Below are 17,556 nucleotides of genomic sequence, written 5' to 3'. Positions count from 1 at the left end.
ATATTGTTTAATCGGTCATTATGAGTTATATGTAAAAATAAGTGAATTGCATATGTCATAATATTACCATGCAATACGTGCTTGCCTCATTTAAAGTAAACATGAACTAGGACCAACATCTCTCAGCTCTTTTTTCCCTTTGAATTAGTTTCATATTTTGTAGTTACAAACATAACACCCACACCCTCTGCTTCCTTCTGACTCTGCCCAGTTTCTCTCTGGAATTATCCCTGCAGTTCCCTCTGCCTTTCTATACCTTTCTCCATTTTTCGTTAAGTTCTTCAACTACACCCTTTGCTTTGCAACAGTGCCCCTCCCCACTCAGTTCCCATCTGTCGTGTTCATATCCCTCATACACACTGAGAGATTTCCTCACGCAGAGTGGGAGATTGAGGAAGGTATCAAGCTGCCTGATTGCCTCTGCTGTAACAAGACAGCTGTAGAACACAGACTCTTAAATAATTGATCTATATTCAAACTGTAAACAGCAATGAACTCTCAGTGCCTTGTGAGCAAATTTTTCATCCAAAGGCTAAGGGTGTACAAACCCTGACAGAAGATCACGTACACAGCAGCGGCAAGCAGTTGTGACAATACCTCAAGGGAAACTGCTGTCAGCTAACATTAATTCTGGCCCATGCATTCAACACTAAACATTCCCAAGGCACTTGTACAGGACAGTTACCAAACAAAAGTTGAAACCAGGGAGAAAAGAAAAAAACAAAAATCTTGTCAACCTGAACGTTCAAAAACTTCAAAGTATAGATATGTCACCATATACAACCCTGAGATACTATTTTTCTTGTGAGCATTCACAGTAGATACAAAGAAATGCCACAGAATCAATGAAAAACACCACACAAAACAAATAGGAAAAAATAACACACGCAAAGATAACAAACTGTGCAAATACAAATAATGAATCATAACAATAAATAAGCAACAAACATAGAGAGGGTGAGAATAAGAGTCCTTGAAAGTGAGTCCATAGATTCCAGGAACAGTTCAGCGCTGGGGTTGAGTGAAATTGAGTGACGTGATTCCCTCCGGTTCAGGAGCCTGATAGCTGAAGGGTAATAACTGTTCCTGAACTTGATGTTGTGGGTTCTAAGGCTCTTGTATCTCCTTCCTGATGGCATCAGCAAGAAGAGAACATGGTGTTGATGGTGAAGTCCTCAGTGTTGGATGCTGCTCTCCTGGGACACTGCCTCTTGTAGATGTGCTCAATGGAGGGGAGGGCTCCACCTGTGATAGACTGGGTTGTATCCACTTCTTTTTAAAGGCTTTTTAGTTTAAGGGTGTTTCAATACCAGGCTGTGATACAACCAGTCAGTATTCTCTCCATTACGCATCTATAGAAGCTTGCCAAAGTTTTACATGACATGCCAAAGCTTCGCAAACTTCTAAGAAAATAGAGGTGCTGTTGTGCCTTCTTTGTAATGGCACTTACGTGTGGGACCTAGGACAGGTCGTCTGAAATGATAACACGAGGAAGTTAAAGTGGCTGACCCTCTTCACCTCCGATTTCCCCGATGAGAACTGGCTCATGGACCTTCCGTTTCCTCCTCCTGCGGAGAATAGTCAGCTCCTTAGTCTTACTGAAAATGAGTGAGAGGTTGCTGTTGTGGCACTCAGTCGATTTTCAATCTCTCTTCTATACACTGATTCATCACCACCTCCGATTCGGCCAGTGACATCAGTAAATTTGCATATGGGATGAGAGCCGTGCTTAGCCGCACAGTGATAAGTGTAAAGCAACTAGAGCAGGGGGCTAAGTCCACGGCCTTGTGGTGCACCTGTGCTGATGGAGATATTGCAGCCAATCCAAACTGACTGGGGTCTGCAAAGGAGGAAATAGAGGATCCAATTGCACAAGAAAGTATTGAGGCCTAGATCTTGGAGTTTATTAATTAGCTTTGAAGAGATAATAATAATGAACGCAGAGCTGTAGTCAATGAAGAGCATCCTGATGGATCCTATGGATCTTTGCTATCCAGATGTTCCAGGATCGAGTGAAGACCCAATGAAATGGCATCTGCTGTGGACCTGCTGTCCAGTAGGCAAATTGAAATGGATCTAAGTCACTCCTCAAGCAGGAGTTGGTTCGTTGCATAAACAATATCCCAAGCACTTCAGCACAGTGGATGTAAGTACTACTGGACGATAGTCTATGAGGCAGGTTACCACGTTCCTCTTGGACACCAGTATAATTGAAGTCTGCTTGTAGCAGGTGGGTATCTCAGACTGCCGAAGCGAGAGGTTAAAGATATCAGTGTACAATCCAGCCAGATGATCAGCACAGGTCTTCAGTATTCAGCCATGATCCCTGTCCTGGCCAGATACTCTCCATGGGTTCACCTCCTGAAGGATGCTCTCATGTCAGCCTCAAAGACTGAAATCACAGGGTCGTCGGGGGCAGTGAGAGTTTGTGTATTAACTCTGTTAACGATACCTTGCACCTAAACCGGCAATTTGCTTTTCATCTACATTTCAAGCATATCTTGTTTGCTTATTTAGAGGTAACGTTTAAAGAGTGTCTTAAATACGAAATGAAGAGGTAGTGAGGTGTTGGAAAGGAGTCCTCAACTGAATTGAAGGTATGGATACCAGAAATGACATGATTAAATTTGGAGGCAGACACAAGGCTAGAAATAGAGGAAGGCAGAGATGAACGAGGCATCGTGGGGCTGGAAGGGGTTAGAAACAACTCTGGAGATGCACATTAAAGGTGAGGGTGTTTTGTTTTCACCAATCCAGTGTGCATTTGTTTGAATGCTTCCCTGCAAACCAGGCAGATAGTAACTGCAGAAATTTGCTCCTTAGACAGGGTTACCAGCTCCTTAGGCGTATCCTGCAGGCTCCAGGAATTTATTAATTTCCTTAAAATGCAGGAGAAAGAAAAATCAGAAAAGCAAAGTAAAAAAATATATTCTTTGACTCCTTATCATTAGGTACAAAAAGAAGAGTAAGAAAAATGCACAGAAGTCAGATAATTAACCTCCAAGCAGCACTCCAATTAGAATTTAAAAATAATGCAAAAGCAGAAATAATATTTTTTAAAAAGTTAGGTGGTGTTCATGGGTTCAATGTCCATTCAGGAATCTTATTGCAGAGGGGAAGAAGCTATTCCTGAATCACTGAGTGTGTGCCTTCAGGCTTCTGTACCTCCTTCCTAATGGTAACAATGAGAAGAGGGCATGTCCTGGGTGATGGGGGTCCTTAGCAACGGACACCACCTTTCTGAGGCACCGCTCCTTGAAGCTGTCTTGGATACTATGGAGGCAAGGTGGAGCTGACTAATTTTACAACTTTCTATTGCTTCTGTTGATTCTGTGTAATAGCACCCTCCCCCCACACACTACCAGACAGCAGTGCAGCCTGTCAGAATGCTCTCCATGTTCCTGTCAGAATACTCTCTAAGTTTGAGTGTTTTAGGTGCCAAACCAAATCTCCTTAAACTCCAAATGAAATATAGCCACTGTCTTGCGTTCTTTATAGCTGTATCAAAATGTTGGGACCTGGTTAGATCCTCAGAGATCTTGACACCCAGGAATTTGAAATTGCTCAGTCCCTCCACTTCTGATCCCTTTATGGTTTGTGATACCTTGTCTTACCTTTTATGAAGTCCACAATCAGCTCTTTGGTCTTACTGACATTGAGTGCAAGGTTGATGCTGCGACACCACTCAACTAGCTGGCATATCTCAATCCTGTACGCCCTCTCGTCTCCATCTGAGATTCTACCAACAATGGCTGCATCATCAGCAAATTTATAGATGGCATTTGACCTGTGCCTAGCCACACAGTCATGGGTATAGAGAGAGCAGGTCAGTGGGCTAAGAACACATCTCTGAGGTACGTCAGTGTTGATGGTCAGTGAGAAGGAGAAATTATTACTAATCCACATAGATTGTGGTCTTCCGGTTAGGAAGTCAAGGATTCAGTTGCAGAGATTCAGTACAGAGGCCCAGAGTCTGTAGCTTATCTATCGAGACTGTGGGAATGACAGTGTTAAATGCTGAGCTACAGTCAAGGAACAGCATTGTCAGGTTGTATTGTCCAGTGACGGAAGGCCGTGTGACGAGCCATTGAGATTGCATGGCAAAAGGCAAATTGAGGTGGGTCCAGGTCCTTGCTGAGGCAGGAGTTGACTCTAGCCATGACCAACCTCTATGAGCATTTCATCCTTGTAGATGTGAGTGCTACTGGATGATAGTCATTAAGGCAACTCACACTACTCTCCTTCAGCACTGGTATCATTGTTACTCTTTAGAAACGGGTGGTAACTTCTGATCATATCAGTGAGAGGTTGAAAGTGTCCTCAAGGGCATGTAACTCTCTAAGGGTAAATGTTGAGATGTCTTCACTAATGGGAGAGTCTTGAATGAGTGGAGACAGATCAATGGGTAATTATAACTGAGTTGTGGATGAAATTGTTCTATATATTACAAACTGTTCTTTATGACATACATGCTATCCAGCCCATTGAGCCCGTTCCAGCTCACATGACAATCTTTTTCCTTGCTAGTTTCCCTTTGAACCTATTCTCCTGCTGTTCCCAATAAATCCCCACCTGGACCAGGTGGTCTACACCCCACTGTTCTGAAAGAGCTAGCTGAATAGATTGTGGGGGCATTAGTAATGAACTTCCAAGTATCACTAGGGTCTGGAATGGTCCTGGAGGATTGGAAAATGTCACAATGTCACACCACCCTTTAAGAAGATAGATAGAGAACCAAAAGTTAGTCTGACTTCAGTGGTTGGTAAGATGGTAGAGACCATTATTAAAAATGAGGTTATGGGTACATGGAAGCACGTGATAAAATGGGATGAAGTTAGCATTGTTTCCTTTAGGAGAAAACTAACAAATCTTTGAGGAAATAACAGACAGGCTAGACAAAGGAGAGCCAGTGGCTTTTGCTTACTTAGATTTTCAGAATGCCTTTGACAAAGTCCCACACATGAGGCGTCTAAACAAGATAAGAGCCCAGGGTATTGCAGGACAGAAAATTGGCTGACTGGCAGGAGGCAAAGAGAGGAAATAAATGTGACTTTAGATTATTGTGAGCAGTATTGGGACACACATCGAAGAAAGGATGAGCGAGCATTGGATAGAGCCCAGAGAAGGTTCACAGAATGATCCTGGGAATGAAGTGTTTGATGGCTCTGGAGTTTAGAAGAATGATGGTGATTTCATTGAATCTAGATCTTTTAATATTGTCTTCAGAAAGTGGGAGGAAAGCAGAGCACCTGGGGGAGGCCCCATGGTCTCAGGGAACACGTGCAAACTTGGAACCCGGGTCGCTAGAGTTGAGAGGCAAAAGCTCAACTGATTGGCCAATCTGTCACCCGGAGGATAGTCAATCTCTGGAACACTGCTCTCACAGAGAAGCTGGGTAATTTCTTTTGAAAGATTGGGAACCGAGGGCTACGGGAAACTGGCCCAGAGGAGGAGATAAACACTTCAGGCAGCTTAGCCATGGTCATATTGAAAGGTGAGGCAGGCATAAGGAGCTGTGGCCTATTCCTGATCCTTGTGATGTGTGAAGAGGGAATTTCCATCTAAACTTGGAGAGACAAGAGGGATCCTAACTACACGAGAGAGAGGAAGATGTCCCAGATTAAAGATGGAGAGAGGGAAAAAACACAAGGATGAGCTTCCTGTTTCAAGAGTGATAGAGCAAAACTACTCCAATTAAGGAAGAGGAGGGTCCCAGATTAGAGGAGGAGAAAGGGAGAATTCTCCCTTTAAGGAAGAACACTCCCTGTTTAAAGGTGAGAAGACCTTGCTGATCCAAGAGAGGGAAGATCACACCCTGTTCCCTTAAAAGTGGAGGGTGTGAGAGAGAACTCCTTGTCTAAGATTATTGTAAATAGGATCTATGGAAACTTTAAACCCATCAGACAGTTTCAGTTTATGTCCAGCACATTTGCTTATTTTTTTAATTAAAAGGAGAGCCATGAATAATGGTTCAACTTCACTGTAAGAATGAAGAGAGGGAGAGCTTGCTGCTTACAAAAGGTGAGCTCCCTGTTTAACGTCAGAGAGAAGAATATCTTATGCATCGAGAAAACCCCATGGCATGAGCAGGGAGTTCCCCCTCTCTCCCTTCTGTTTCAGATGGGAGCTTCCTTCTTTTTATTTTCCTTAAGGTGGACTATTGACTTCAGGAGAAGGAAACCAGAGGTCCATGAGTCAGTCCTCATCAGAGGATCAGAAGTGGAGAAGATCAAAAATATGAACTTCCTTGGTGTTATTATTTGGGAGGATCTGTCCTGGGCCCAGCACTTAAGTACCATTACAAAGAAAGCACAACAGCACCTCTACTTCCTTAGGAGTTTGCGAAGATATGGCATGACACCTAAAACTTTGACAAACTTCTAGAGATGTGTGGTGGAGAGTATAGTGACTAGTTGTATCACAATGTGGTCTGGAAACATCAATGCCTTTGAACAGAAAATCCTACAAAATGTGGTGGATATGGCTCAGCCCATCACAGGTAAAGCTCTCCCCACCATTGAGCATGTCTATTCAAAATGTTGCTGCAGGGAATCAGCATCTATCATCAGGGACTGCCCGCCCCCGCCACCGCCACCCAGCACATGCTCTTTTCTCACTGCTGCCATCGGGGAAGAAGGTACAGGAGCCTCAGGACTCACACCAAGTTCAGGAACAGTTATCACCCCTTTTGGAATTGTTTGCTCTTTTATGCTTTTAATAAGTCATTAGTCGAATTAACAAGTCTTAACAGGGTTGAAATTGTGGTTTTACCAACATCTAATTTGTATTTTTCACAATATGTGGTGTTAGACCCTGCCTACTGGTGGCAAAGCGACATAACAGTTACAAAACAGTTTATCATCTGTCATTTTTCATTGCGTAAGTATTACACATGCTATGCCTGTGTGTCTTCTAATAGGCCTTTCACTTATCTTACGAATTTGCCTTAGCTTGGTATAAAAGTGTGCATCTCTGCAAAAATCACCATCGTTGACCCCGTCCTTGTGCCAAGTTCTTTCCTGTAGTTTGATGTGTTCTCAGCCTGTTCCTTTGTTTAAACTTTAAATAAACAATAGTGAAGCAACAAGTTTGCAACTCATTCTTGGACTCCTAAAAGAATCTATGAATTGAAAAATCACCAGATCTGACGATTTTGGCATCGCGAACAGGATGGTTATGAAAACAGAGTTTGAAAATTCTTCAGACAAAGAAGGAACTTTTAGTACGCACCTACCAGAAGGCAAGAACATCCTCAATTCCTGAATTGTCAGGGAAATTGTGATTCTGCTTCAGTACACATCTGAAGAAAGTTTAAGAGTGAGAAGAAAACTCTATTGTACTTAGTTATTTGTGGTGGATCCATGCTAAATATTCTGGGCTGCAACTCTACCGGCCAGGTTCTGACTTTATTGGACACAACTCTACTTAAAATACTCCAGGTTGTGACTCAGGCAGAGTTTTACAAAAATATTTCAGGCTATGGCTCTACTTTGGTATATAATTCCAGAATTATATTTTTGGTCATAACTCTAAACATTTTGGGTTGCAATTCTATTAATAACTGCGATTGACGTCTAAGTGAAGGGTACTCATTGAGATTGAGCTGAGAACAATGGTCAAAGTTAAGAAGATATGGAATAAGATTCAGAAGATTTTGGGAAATAAAAAAACTGGCTGGACGCTAGCAGTATTATTAAAGTTAAGAAAGCTTAAGCATGCTGAGCTAGGAAGTCAAAGAAATGAAACTAAATGTGAACGTGCTGAGTTAGAGATTCAAGTGTGTTAGCTAAAATGAGAACATGGTAAATTGACAGAGCAAGTTAATAATTTAACTCATCAATTGGGGGCAAAGGAAGAATGTGGAACATGTTGAAGTAACAGTATGATAGAGACAGTAAAACTTCGAACAAACAAATCTCCTTGTTAACTAAACGAGTGAGAGTGCATCAAGATAAATGTAGCCGTATCGAAACGCACTGTTCAGAGTTGCAGAACAGACTGGAACTAAGCTGCAATGCACAGCAGGAGCCTTTGGTGGGCATTTCTGCCAACCCAACGGACAGTGTTAACAGTGATGCCACTTACGTTGGAATGCAGCCAACACAGACATAGTGCCACCTTAGGAACTCCTAGGAAATGTAAAATGGATATAACACTGACTCAACAGAGACCTCAGGTAACTTAAGTGATGATCACTGTGGTGAGGTAACTGGTCTGGCAGCCATGTCACGACTTGCCCCAATAAAAACTGAGGGAATGGAAGCACATAAAAATGAAAATAGAGGTTATGAAAGGAGATAGGAGGTTTGCCATCAATCACCAGACCCAGGAAAAATTGACAAATGGCCCAAAGAAAGCCACCCTCCTAAAAAAAGAAGCTTAAAGGTTTGGGCTGGACTTCAATGAATTAAGAACATACACAAATTGCAATCACATGATGACATCCAAATTCTGGCTACCATGCTGTCTTCTCAGCAAATAAGACAGTTAACACATTGAGCTGAGGATGGTATAAGAGAGGATAAAGGTAATTTTCCAGGTGGTTGGGATGCAATTAAGAAATGGTTGGAAGAACAAACCCCGACACAGATTGATTGGAGGAAAGTGGTTGATCAGACAAAAGGCTTCAGAGGATGTTTCTGAATATGAAGACCACGATAGGACAGCTATTCAGGAGTTCGAGGAATAACTGAAGATACTGTATTATACAAGAATCCACATATGGCCCCCTCAAGCCTGCCTTCATGAATGGCTTGAAAGCAGATGTTGCCAAAATGGTGAGACTAACAAAAGCAAATGGGAGTGAAACTCCTGTTTCCTACTGTGATCTGGTGCAAACAGCCAAACAAGTGGAGCGAGCTATCAAAGTCCAAATGAGATCGGTACTGATGAACTATCTGTCTACACCTGCTAACCAACAGAACACGCAGAACTGGAATTCACAGTAATATGATAATTTGCATGTTGGAAATGAACATGATCTACTTTATTTGCTTGATTATCTAGCTTTCAAGGGACATAAAGCAAATACGGAGAAGGCACAATTGCAACAAGGGGACATGGCTTACTTGGGACAGAAAACTTCCCTGAGGCAAACGAGAAATTATTCAAGATCATGCAAAGGCTATCAAAACAGCAAACCACCTACAACAGTCCAGCAACTTCAATCATTTCTGGATTTGTGCAACTACAAGAGCACAGTGTTACGTACCCCGTAACTGGGTTGCCAAACCAGCAGAAATGGACCACGTGTTGGAGTCTGGTTTAACAGAAACTAATAAAGTTTTATTAAAGAAATAAGTAACACAGTACTCTAATCGTAAGGATATAAATGCAACAGGTTAGCAATAATAAAACACACATGTACACAGAACTAGGGTAATAGGAATCAACCAAGCTCTATCGCAGTCTCGGGGTAAAATGATCAGTCTCAAGTGATGCAGAGTTCAGTTCAGCTTAGTACAGTTCGCAGTAATAGCTGTTGTGCTGTTGGAGAGAGAGAGAGTGAAAATGCAAATTTTGATTCAAACAGACCTTTGATGTTCTTCGCAGTTAGCTTTTGGGCGAACCCTTTTTATGTCTTCTGTGGTCACCGACTGTGACCCTTCCATTCCAACTACGACCGTTCTTCCGCGGTGAACCCGGCACCCAGGCAAGGGCAGACACACACACCAGGTTCCCACCGATCATATCCTTTTCACCCTGTGCGTCTATGGTCGGTTCCCGCGACCAGACCTCCAAACTCCAACCAACTTGTGGGGGCACACCGCTCTTCCAGGGTCTCGTTATCTCGTGATCTCGTGGTGTGAGTCGTGCCTTAGCAAACCTGTTCTTTTTATCCCCCTGCTGGGGTATCGTCTGTCCTTCAAACTTAAAACAGTTCAGGTTCAAAGAAACCGGTCTGTCAATATTCTGAAATGTGTTTCTTTCTCGTTAATCTCTCTCTTCTCTCTTATTAGCATTTTGAATGTTTCTCCATTGTCTCACTTATCTCTCTCTCATTAGCATCAATCTTCTGATAACTTGGTTTTTCGTCACAACAGATTGATTCGTATACTGAAATTGCTCAACCCCTCACTAGTCTGCTGAAAGACAGCAAGCGCTCCGATGACCCTGTGACTCTTAATGAAGAACAGATAAAAGCTTTTCAAATTTTAAATACTTTATTAAGTACTGCACTGCATTAGGAATCGCTGATAAGGAAAGACCATTGACTCTGTATGTCAAAGAGAAGCGTGGCTGTATGACAGCAGCTTTGACTCAAGAACATGGAGAACAGCATCCTGTTGGTTATTACTCTGCTAAATTGGAAAATGTAGCATTAGAGTGGGGCTCATGTCTACCAGCAGTGCAAGTAACCTACCTGGCAGTCATGGCTGTTTCTAACATTGTGCTGGATCAGACTCTGAATGTTCAATGTCTGCATTCAGTGCATACTCTACTGACTATGAACAGGGCCTCTCTAGTGATAGATACTCAGAGGTCCAAGTGGTCCATTGTTCTTGAGACACCTAATATCATCATTCAACAAAAGCAGTGAATCCAGCTACACTGTTATCATTGGACATGGCAGACCGTGATGATTATGGCTGTGCAAGAACAACAACATGCCAAGAAGATGTAAGGAAGTGCCTTTATTGAACCCAGATCTGATTCTGTACACTAATGGCTCCTCAACCATTGAGGAAGGAATGCGAATGGCTGGTTGGGCTATTGTCACAGAAGATGAAGGACTCAGGAAGCATGGCTCCTGGTATCTCCGCACAACAGGCAGAACTTAAAGCTTTGATTGAAGCCTGTAAGCTAGCAGAAGAAAAATGAGCCAATATCTACCCTGATTCTCGATATGCTTTCAGTGTCATTCATGACTTTGGAAAACTGTGGCGACAAAGAAGATATCTTGCCTCTGCGGGAACTCCAATCAGAAGGTCTACTAGTATGAGAACTCTGGAAGCATTACAACTGTATTGAAATGTAAAGGTTACTCCAAAACAACTCCAAACAAGAAAACAAAACTGAGTCCATTTGAAGTTGTAACAGGGTGACCTATGCCACTACTGGAAGCCCTCGATCTCAGAGAGGCTGATATACACAGTATGGCAGAACGTTGAGTTGATTATTGTGTGAAATTATCCCACATTGTTTAGTCTGCTTCTCAACAGATGTCTGCTGCTGGACTGGTCCATCAAGAGGAGGGCACACCAGTGAGTGGGTCCTGGTCATGAAACCACATAAAGACCCCCTGGGAGCTCGGTGGGAAGGTCCTTACCAAGTACTGTTAATTACCAAATCGGCAGTCAAGGTAGAAGATAAAAATACGTGAATACTCGCCCATCACTGCAAGCGAGCTAAAGCGACTCCAGATTAAGACAAGTGCTGTGAGAAGACTTCAAGCAAGTTAATAATTATTGGACATAATGGATTTTATTTTGATGTTTATTGCTGTTATATTGTGACATTTTGGGAGGGGGGTGTTGTGGTCGACAGCCCGCCCCTGCATTTCTAATGACTAATACTGTTTATTGTTCTTGTGTTAAAATGCTTTTGTGGGATTACGGTGGGGAGTTCCAGTTCATTTATTGTTACATTTTAACTTAGGTTATTTGCTTGTGTGTTTGTGGGTCACCCAGAGAGATTATGAAAGTTTCCAAAGCAATGAAAAGATGTGCAATGACACTGCTGACACCATGAAAACAAGGGAACAACAGAAATGGTTCTTCAGATCTGTATGGCATTAGATCTTCTAGTAGTTAAGGGAGGAATATGTGCAGTCACAGGTAAGAAATGTTGCACCTACACAACTGACCCTATTCATGTTATAGTCCAGACAAACTAGTGGCTGACCACATTTGTAAAGTAGTTACTAAACTACATCAAACTGATGGATGGGATTTCTTTAGTTAGATTCATTTCAGTCTTGGAAGCTGGGGTTACTCAGTACTAAACGTCAATACATAATATGCATGATCATAATCTACATTTTAATGTTTGTTTGAAGACGATCATCACCAGAATAATCCAAACTCGTATAAACGTGCCTGATGTACCCAATTATGATGTAATGTTATAAATGCTTAGAAGAACATACTGTATATATATTCTTCAATATTGTACAACTGAACTAGCTTTTTATTACTCTGTAATGTAGATATTTCAAGTTTTTCTGCTCTGAATTTTCAGACGTAATGATTCTGAATGTGTAATTTAGAATCAAAGAGAAATTGTTGGAATCAGTTTTTTATGCTTTTAGTTGAATTAGTAAGTTGTAACAAGATCAAAGTTGTAGTTTTACTAATAATTTGCGTTTTTAACTTGTATTTTCACAATATATGGTGTTAGACTCCATTTCCAGTGGCAAAGGTATATAACAGTTTATCATCTTTCATTTTTCATTGGTTAATTGTTAAATGTGCTATGCTTGTGTGTCATCTAATAGGCCCTTCACTTATCTTAGGAATTCGCCATAGCTTGGTATACAAGTGTCCATTTCTGCAAAAATCACCATAGTTGATGATGCCTTTGTTTTTGTTCCAAGTTCTTTCCTTTAGTGTCATGTGCTTTGTGCCTGTTCTTTGTTTAAACTTTAAATAAACAATATAGTAAAGCCACAAGTTTGCAACTAATTCTTGGACTCCTAAAACTAAAAGAACCTGCGAATCGAAAAAATCACCAGATCTGACAGCCCTCAATCATCAGGCTCTTGAACGGAAGGCGATAGCTTCACTCAGCTTCACTAGCCCTCATCATTGAAATGTTCCTATGGAGTCACTTTTAAGGACTCTTTGTCTCATACACTCAATACTTATTGCTTATTTATTTATTCACCTATTATTACGTCTTACTTTTTGTGTTTGTACACTTTTTGTTGTCTTTTGCACACTGGTTCAACGCCCAAGTTGGTGTCTTTTGTTGATTCTGTTATGGTTATTATTCTATTATGGATTTATTGAGTATGCGTACAAAAAAATGAATATTAGGGCTATGTATGATGACATATAAATTTACTTTGAACTTTTGAACCCTTTCCTCTTCGTTAAGCAGGAATTCTCTCCGTTTCCCAATAATTTATCAGGGAGCTCCCCCTCTATTCCTCTAAGCAGGAAGACTCTTATCCCTCCTCCTAAGTGGGATAATCTGTGTCTTCCCCTTTAAGTATGAAGCATTCCCGTCACTTACGGCTTTGATCAGGGAGCTCCACTCTTAACCAGGGACTCGCTGACATATACATAGAATTAATCTCTATATTTTGCTCCATGACACCACCTACTGGAAGGCGGGAGAAACATTCAGAGAGGAATGCATGAAACTGCGATATTTACACTCTTCTTATTCTATTCACAGGTAGTTTGGGTTGAGTTTTGGCCAGTTCAACAGAATGCCCAAATTATGTGACACACATGCTTACAGGAGAGGCTGATGCTATTGGACTTGAAAGAATATCTGGAGCAGATCTATAATTCTCTCAGTCAGAGCCACTTCACCTGTTCGTTTCTATTGGAATTCAGGAAATTTATGGAATCAGGCAAAGAATTATTGTCTATTTTATGGAATATAATATTCGTGAAGTTATAAACCAGCAGATAGCCCATCAGAATTTTTGCATAATTCAAACTGGGATTCACTGACTACCTTACAACTTTGCGTTGTGACATTGACAAGAAGCCCAAAACGTTGACACATACTCAGATGCTGCCTGACTCAGTGAGTTCTGGAGTCACAGAGCACTACAGCACAGAAAGAGGCCCTTCAGCCCATTTAGTTTGTGCCGAACTGTTACTCTGCCTACTCATATTGACCCACACCTGGGCCATAGCTCTATACCTCTCTCATTCATGTACCTATCCAAACTTCCCTTAAGTGTTGCAGTTGAACCCACACCCACTGGTTGCACTGACAGCCGTTCCATGTTCTGAGTGAAGAAGTTTCACTTCAGCTTCCCCTTAAATATTTCTCCTTTTACCTTTAACCTTTAACCTTTGATCTCTAGTTCTAGTCTCACACAACCTCACCTTGCATGCATTTAACCTATCTATAACTGTCTTAATTTTGTCACTCTGTCAACTCTAACCCCATTAAATGTTCCTATGACCCAGAGAATAAAATTCTAATGTAATTAATCTTTCTCTATAATATCCCAACTCCTGTACGCAATTCATGAAGGTCAATGTGGCAAAAGCTCTCCCTATGACCCTATCTACCTGTGACATCATGTTCAGGGATTATGGACCTGTATTCCACCATCCCTTCATCCTACCACTTTCCTGAGTGTCCTATCATTCACCACACAGGTCCTACCCTGCTTTGTCCTCCCAAAGTGCAACACCTCACACTTGTCTGCATTAAATTTCATCTGCCATTTTCCAGCCCATCTTTCAAGCTGGACCAGATCCTACGGCAAACTTTGATTGCCTTCCTCGCTGTCCACTTTCACAATCTTTCTATTATCCTCAAATTTGCTGATCCAACTTATCATCCAGATTGTTGATATACATGACAAACAGCACCAATCACTGTGGCACACCACTAGTCACAGGCCTCCAGTCTCAGACACAACCATCTACTACCACTCTCTGGCTTCTCTTGAATGGCAAGCTTCTGGACCAGCTTACCATGCACCAAAGGCCTTGCTGAAATCCATGCAGGCATCTGCTGCCTATATAGTAAATGCTATGCACCTCCTCCTCCTTAACCAGGCCTCAATATCTCTCAAAAACCTAGGCTTCCTAAACCTGTTAGCCTTACCTTTGATTCTAACAGGAACATGCAAGCTCTGCTCTCAATATATTAAGGAAACTTTCCTGAGAACACTTGACAAACTCGTTTCCATCCAGTCCTCTTACAGGGTGGGTACCTCAGTCAATGTTGTGGAAAGTTAAAATTACCTAACACAACAAGCTTATTTTTCTTGCAACTGCCTGCTCTCTCTCTCTCTACAAATTTGCTCCTTAAAATGCCAAAGACTATTGGTATTATATAATCCCACTAGTATGATCATCCCTTTCTCATTCTTCAGTTCTGCCCTGATACATTCAGTGGTCACTTAATTAGGTACCTCCCGTACCTAATGAACTGGTGCTTTTCTGCTGCTGACATGGATCATGACCTCAGGCTGCTCACCCTTCCCCTTAAGAATGCTATGGCCTCAGTCCGAGATGTCCCTGACCCTGGATCTGGAAGGCAAGATGCCATCTGGAAATCTTGTTCTCATCCACAGAACCTCCTGACTGTTCCCCTGACCAATGAATCCCCAATTCCTCTGCCCGCTTCTTCACTCTCTTTCCCTGCTAAGTTACAGAGCCAGATTCAGTGCCAGAGACCTGATTGCTATGGTTTTCCTCTGCTAGGTTATTCCCTACCCCCCTCCACCCCCCCCACCCCTGATAGTATCCAAAACAATATACTTATTGTTGAGGGCAATGACAAAAGGCCTGCCCTGCCCTGGCTGCCCATCCCCTTACCCTCTCCTAACAGTCACCCTGTTACCTATATGCTGCATCGACCTACCTATTAATGTACCTCTTACCAAATCAACTGCTCCAACTTCTGAATGAGCCCAAAGGTCATTCAACTCCAGCTCCAGTTCCCTAAGGTGGTCTATAACCATATAACAATTACAGCACGGCAACAGGCCATCTCGGCCCTTCTAGTCCGTGCCGAACGCTTACTCTCACCTAGTCCCACCGACCTGCACTCAGCCCATAACCCTCCATTCCTTTCCTGTCCATATATCTATCCAATTTTACTTTAAACGACAACATCGAACCTGCCTCAACCACTTCTGCTGGAAGCTCGTTCCACACAGCTACCACTCTCTGAGTAAAGAAGTTCTCCCTCATGTTACCCCTAAACTTTTGCCCTTTAACTCTCAACTCATGTCCTCTTGTTTCAATCTCCCCCACTCTCAATGGAAAAAGCCTATCCACGTCAACTCTTTCTATCCCCCCTCATAATTTTAAATACCTCTATCAAGTCCCCCCTCAACCTTCTACGCTCCAAAGAATAAAGACCCAACTTGTTCAACTTTTCTCCGTAACTTAGGTGATGAAACCCAGGTAACATTCTAGTAAATCTTCTCTGTACTCTCTCTATTTTGTTGACATCTTTCCTATAATTCGGTGACCAGAACTGTACACAATACTCCAAATTTGGCCTCACCAATGCCTTGTATGATTTTAAACATTACATCCCAACTCCTATACTCAATGCTCTGATTTATAAAGGCCAGCATACCAAAAGCTTTCTTCACTAACCTATCCACATGAGATTCCACCTTCAGGGAACTATGCACCATTATTCCTAGATCCCTCTGTTCTACTGCATTCTTCAATGCCCTACCATTTACCATGTATGTCCTATTTTGATTAGTCCTACCAAAATATAGCACCTCACACTTATCAGCATTAAACTCCATTTGCCATCTTTTAGCCCACTCTTCTAACTGGCCTAAATCTCTCGGCAAGCTTTGAAAACCTGCTTCATTATCCACAACGCCACCTATCTCAGTATCATCTGCATACTTACTCATCCAATTTACCACTCCATCATCCAGATCATTAATAAATATGACAAACAACATTGGACCCAGTACAGATCCCTGAGGCACACCACTAGTCACTGGCCTCCAACCTGACAAACAGTTATCCACCACCACTCTCTGGCGTCTCCCATCCAGCCTCTGCTGAATCCATTTTGCTATTCAATATTAATGCCTAACGATTGAACCTTCCTAAGATGCTGCAACTGGGTGCACTTCTTGCAAAGGTAGTCATCAGTGACACTGGGGGTCTCCCCGTCTTCCCACATCCCACAAGATAAGCCCTCCACTGTTATGACTGTCATTCCCACTGCTTTAACTGTGCAATAAGGAAAGAAACTTACCAGAAACTTACCTCTGCCTCTTCTCGCCAAAACCTCTTGTGCCAAGGCCTCAGCTCCCCATTCTAACCCTGACCCACTCACATAATGGCTGCTCTGAAAAATGGCCACTCTGCTTAAACCCAGCCTCTTTTTAATTGGCCTTTGTCAAGTCCCCAATAACCAAAACAATTTCAAGTGCCACAGAAAGTTCTGACAGGCTGCACTGCCTTTTTAAAAAAAATCTGGCGCTGAACTCCACAAGTAACTCTCACCACAATCTCATGCTCACAGTTTCTCACAGTTTGTTTTTTCTACTATAAAGTACACAGGTTCCTTGATAGAATTACCTGATTCTCAGCCAGGGCCTGCTTTGCTATGTACTGTTCCCTCTTCATCTTTATTTCTACCGACTCAGGCACATCTGGGACAAGCAAATCGATCATTCGTGCAATGAAGAACACCACGTGCTGTAGGAAGGACAGAGATGAGGAGTAAAAATAAAGAGAAGTGTCTTTGTGTAGCAACCAAAAGAGCTAAGTGTTGGTGAAGCATGAATTGAGCTCTCTGTGCCTCTAAGGGGCACCGACAGCAACGCAGTACATCACACCAACTACCTTCACTCTATTTGTCTGCCTGCACTGCACTTCCTCCGTATTCGGCATTTTGTTTTATTTTCTATGACGTCAGTTGTCCTATGTA

At 42.2% G+C, this 17,556-nt stretch overlaps 1 protein-coding gene across 5 annotated transcripts in view; it reads right to left on the bottom strand.

Moving 5' to 3' along the window:
- Positions 1 to 17,556, bottom strand: part of LOC134345485 (anoctamin-7-like) — a 190,418-nt gene that overhangs the window by 19,623 nt on the left and 153,239 nt on the right. For all 5 annotated transcript variants that reach the window (XM_063046218.1, XM_063046213.1, XM_063046214.1 and 2 more), the window contains one exon: positions 17,205 to 17,324. In XM_063046218.1, the coding sequence (XP_062902288.1) occupies positions 17,205 to 17,324 (120 nt within the window). The remainder of the gene's footprint in view (positions 1 to 17,204; positions 17,325 to 17,556) is intronic.

This window comes from Mobula hypostoma, chromosome 4 (assembly GCF_963921235.1).
Source record: "Mobula hypostoma chromosome 4, sMobHyp1.1, whole genome shotgun sequence".
In the NCBI taxonomy this organism is placed as follows: domain Eukaryota; kingdom Metazoa; phylum Chordata; class Chondrichthyes; order Myliobatiformes; family Myliobatidae; genus Mobula; species Mobula hypostoma.
This window is presented reverse-complemented; position numbering and strand designations above follow the sequence as displayed.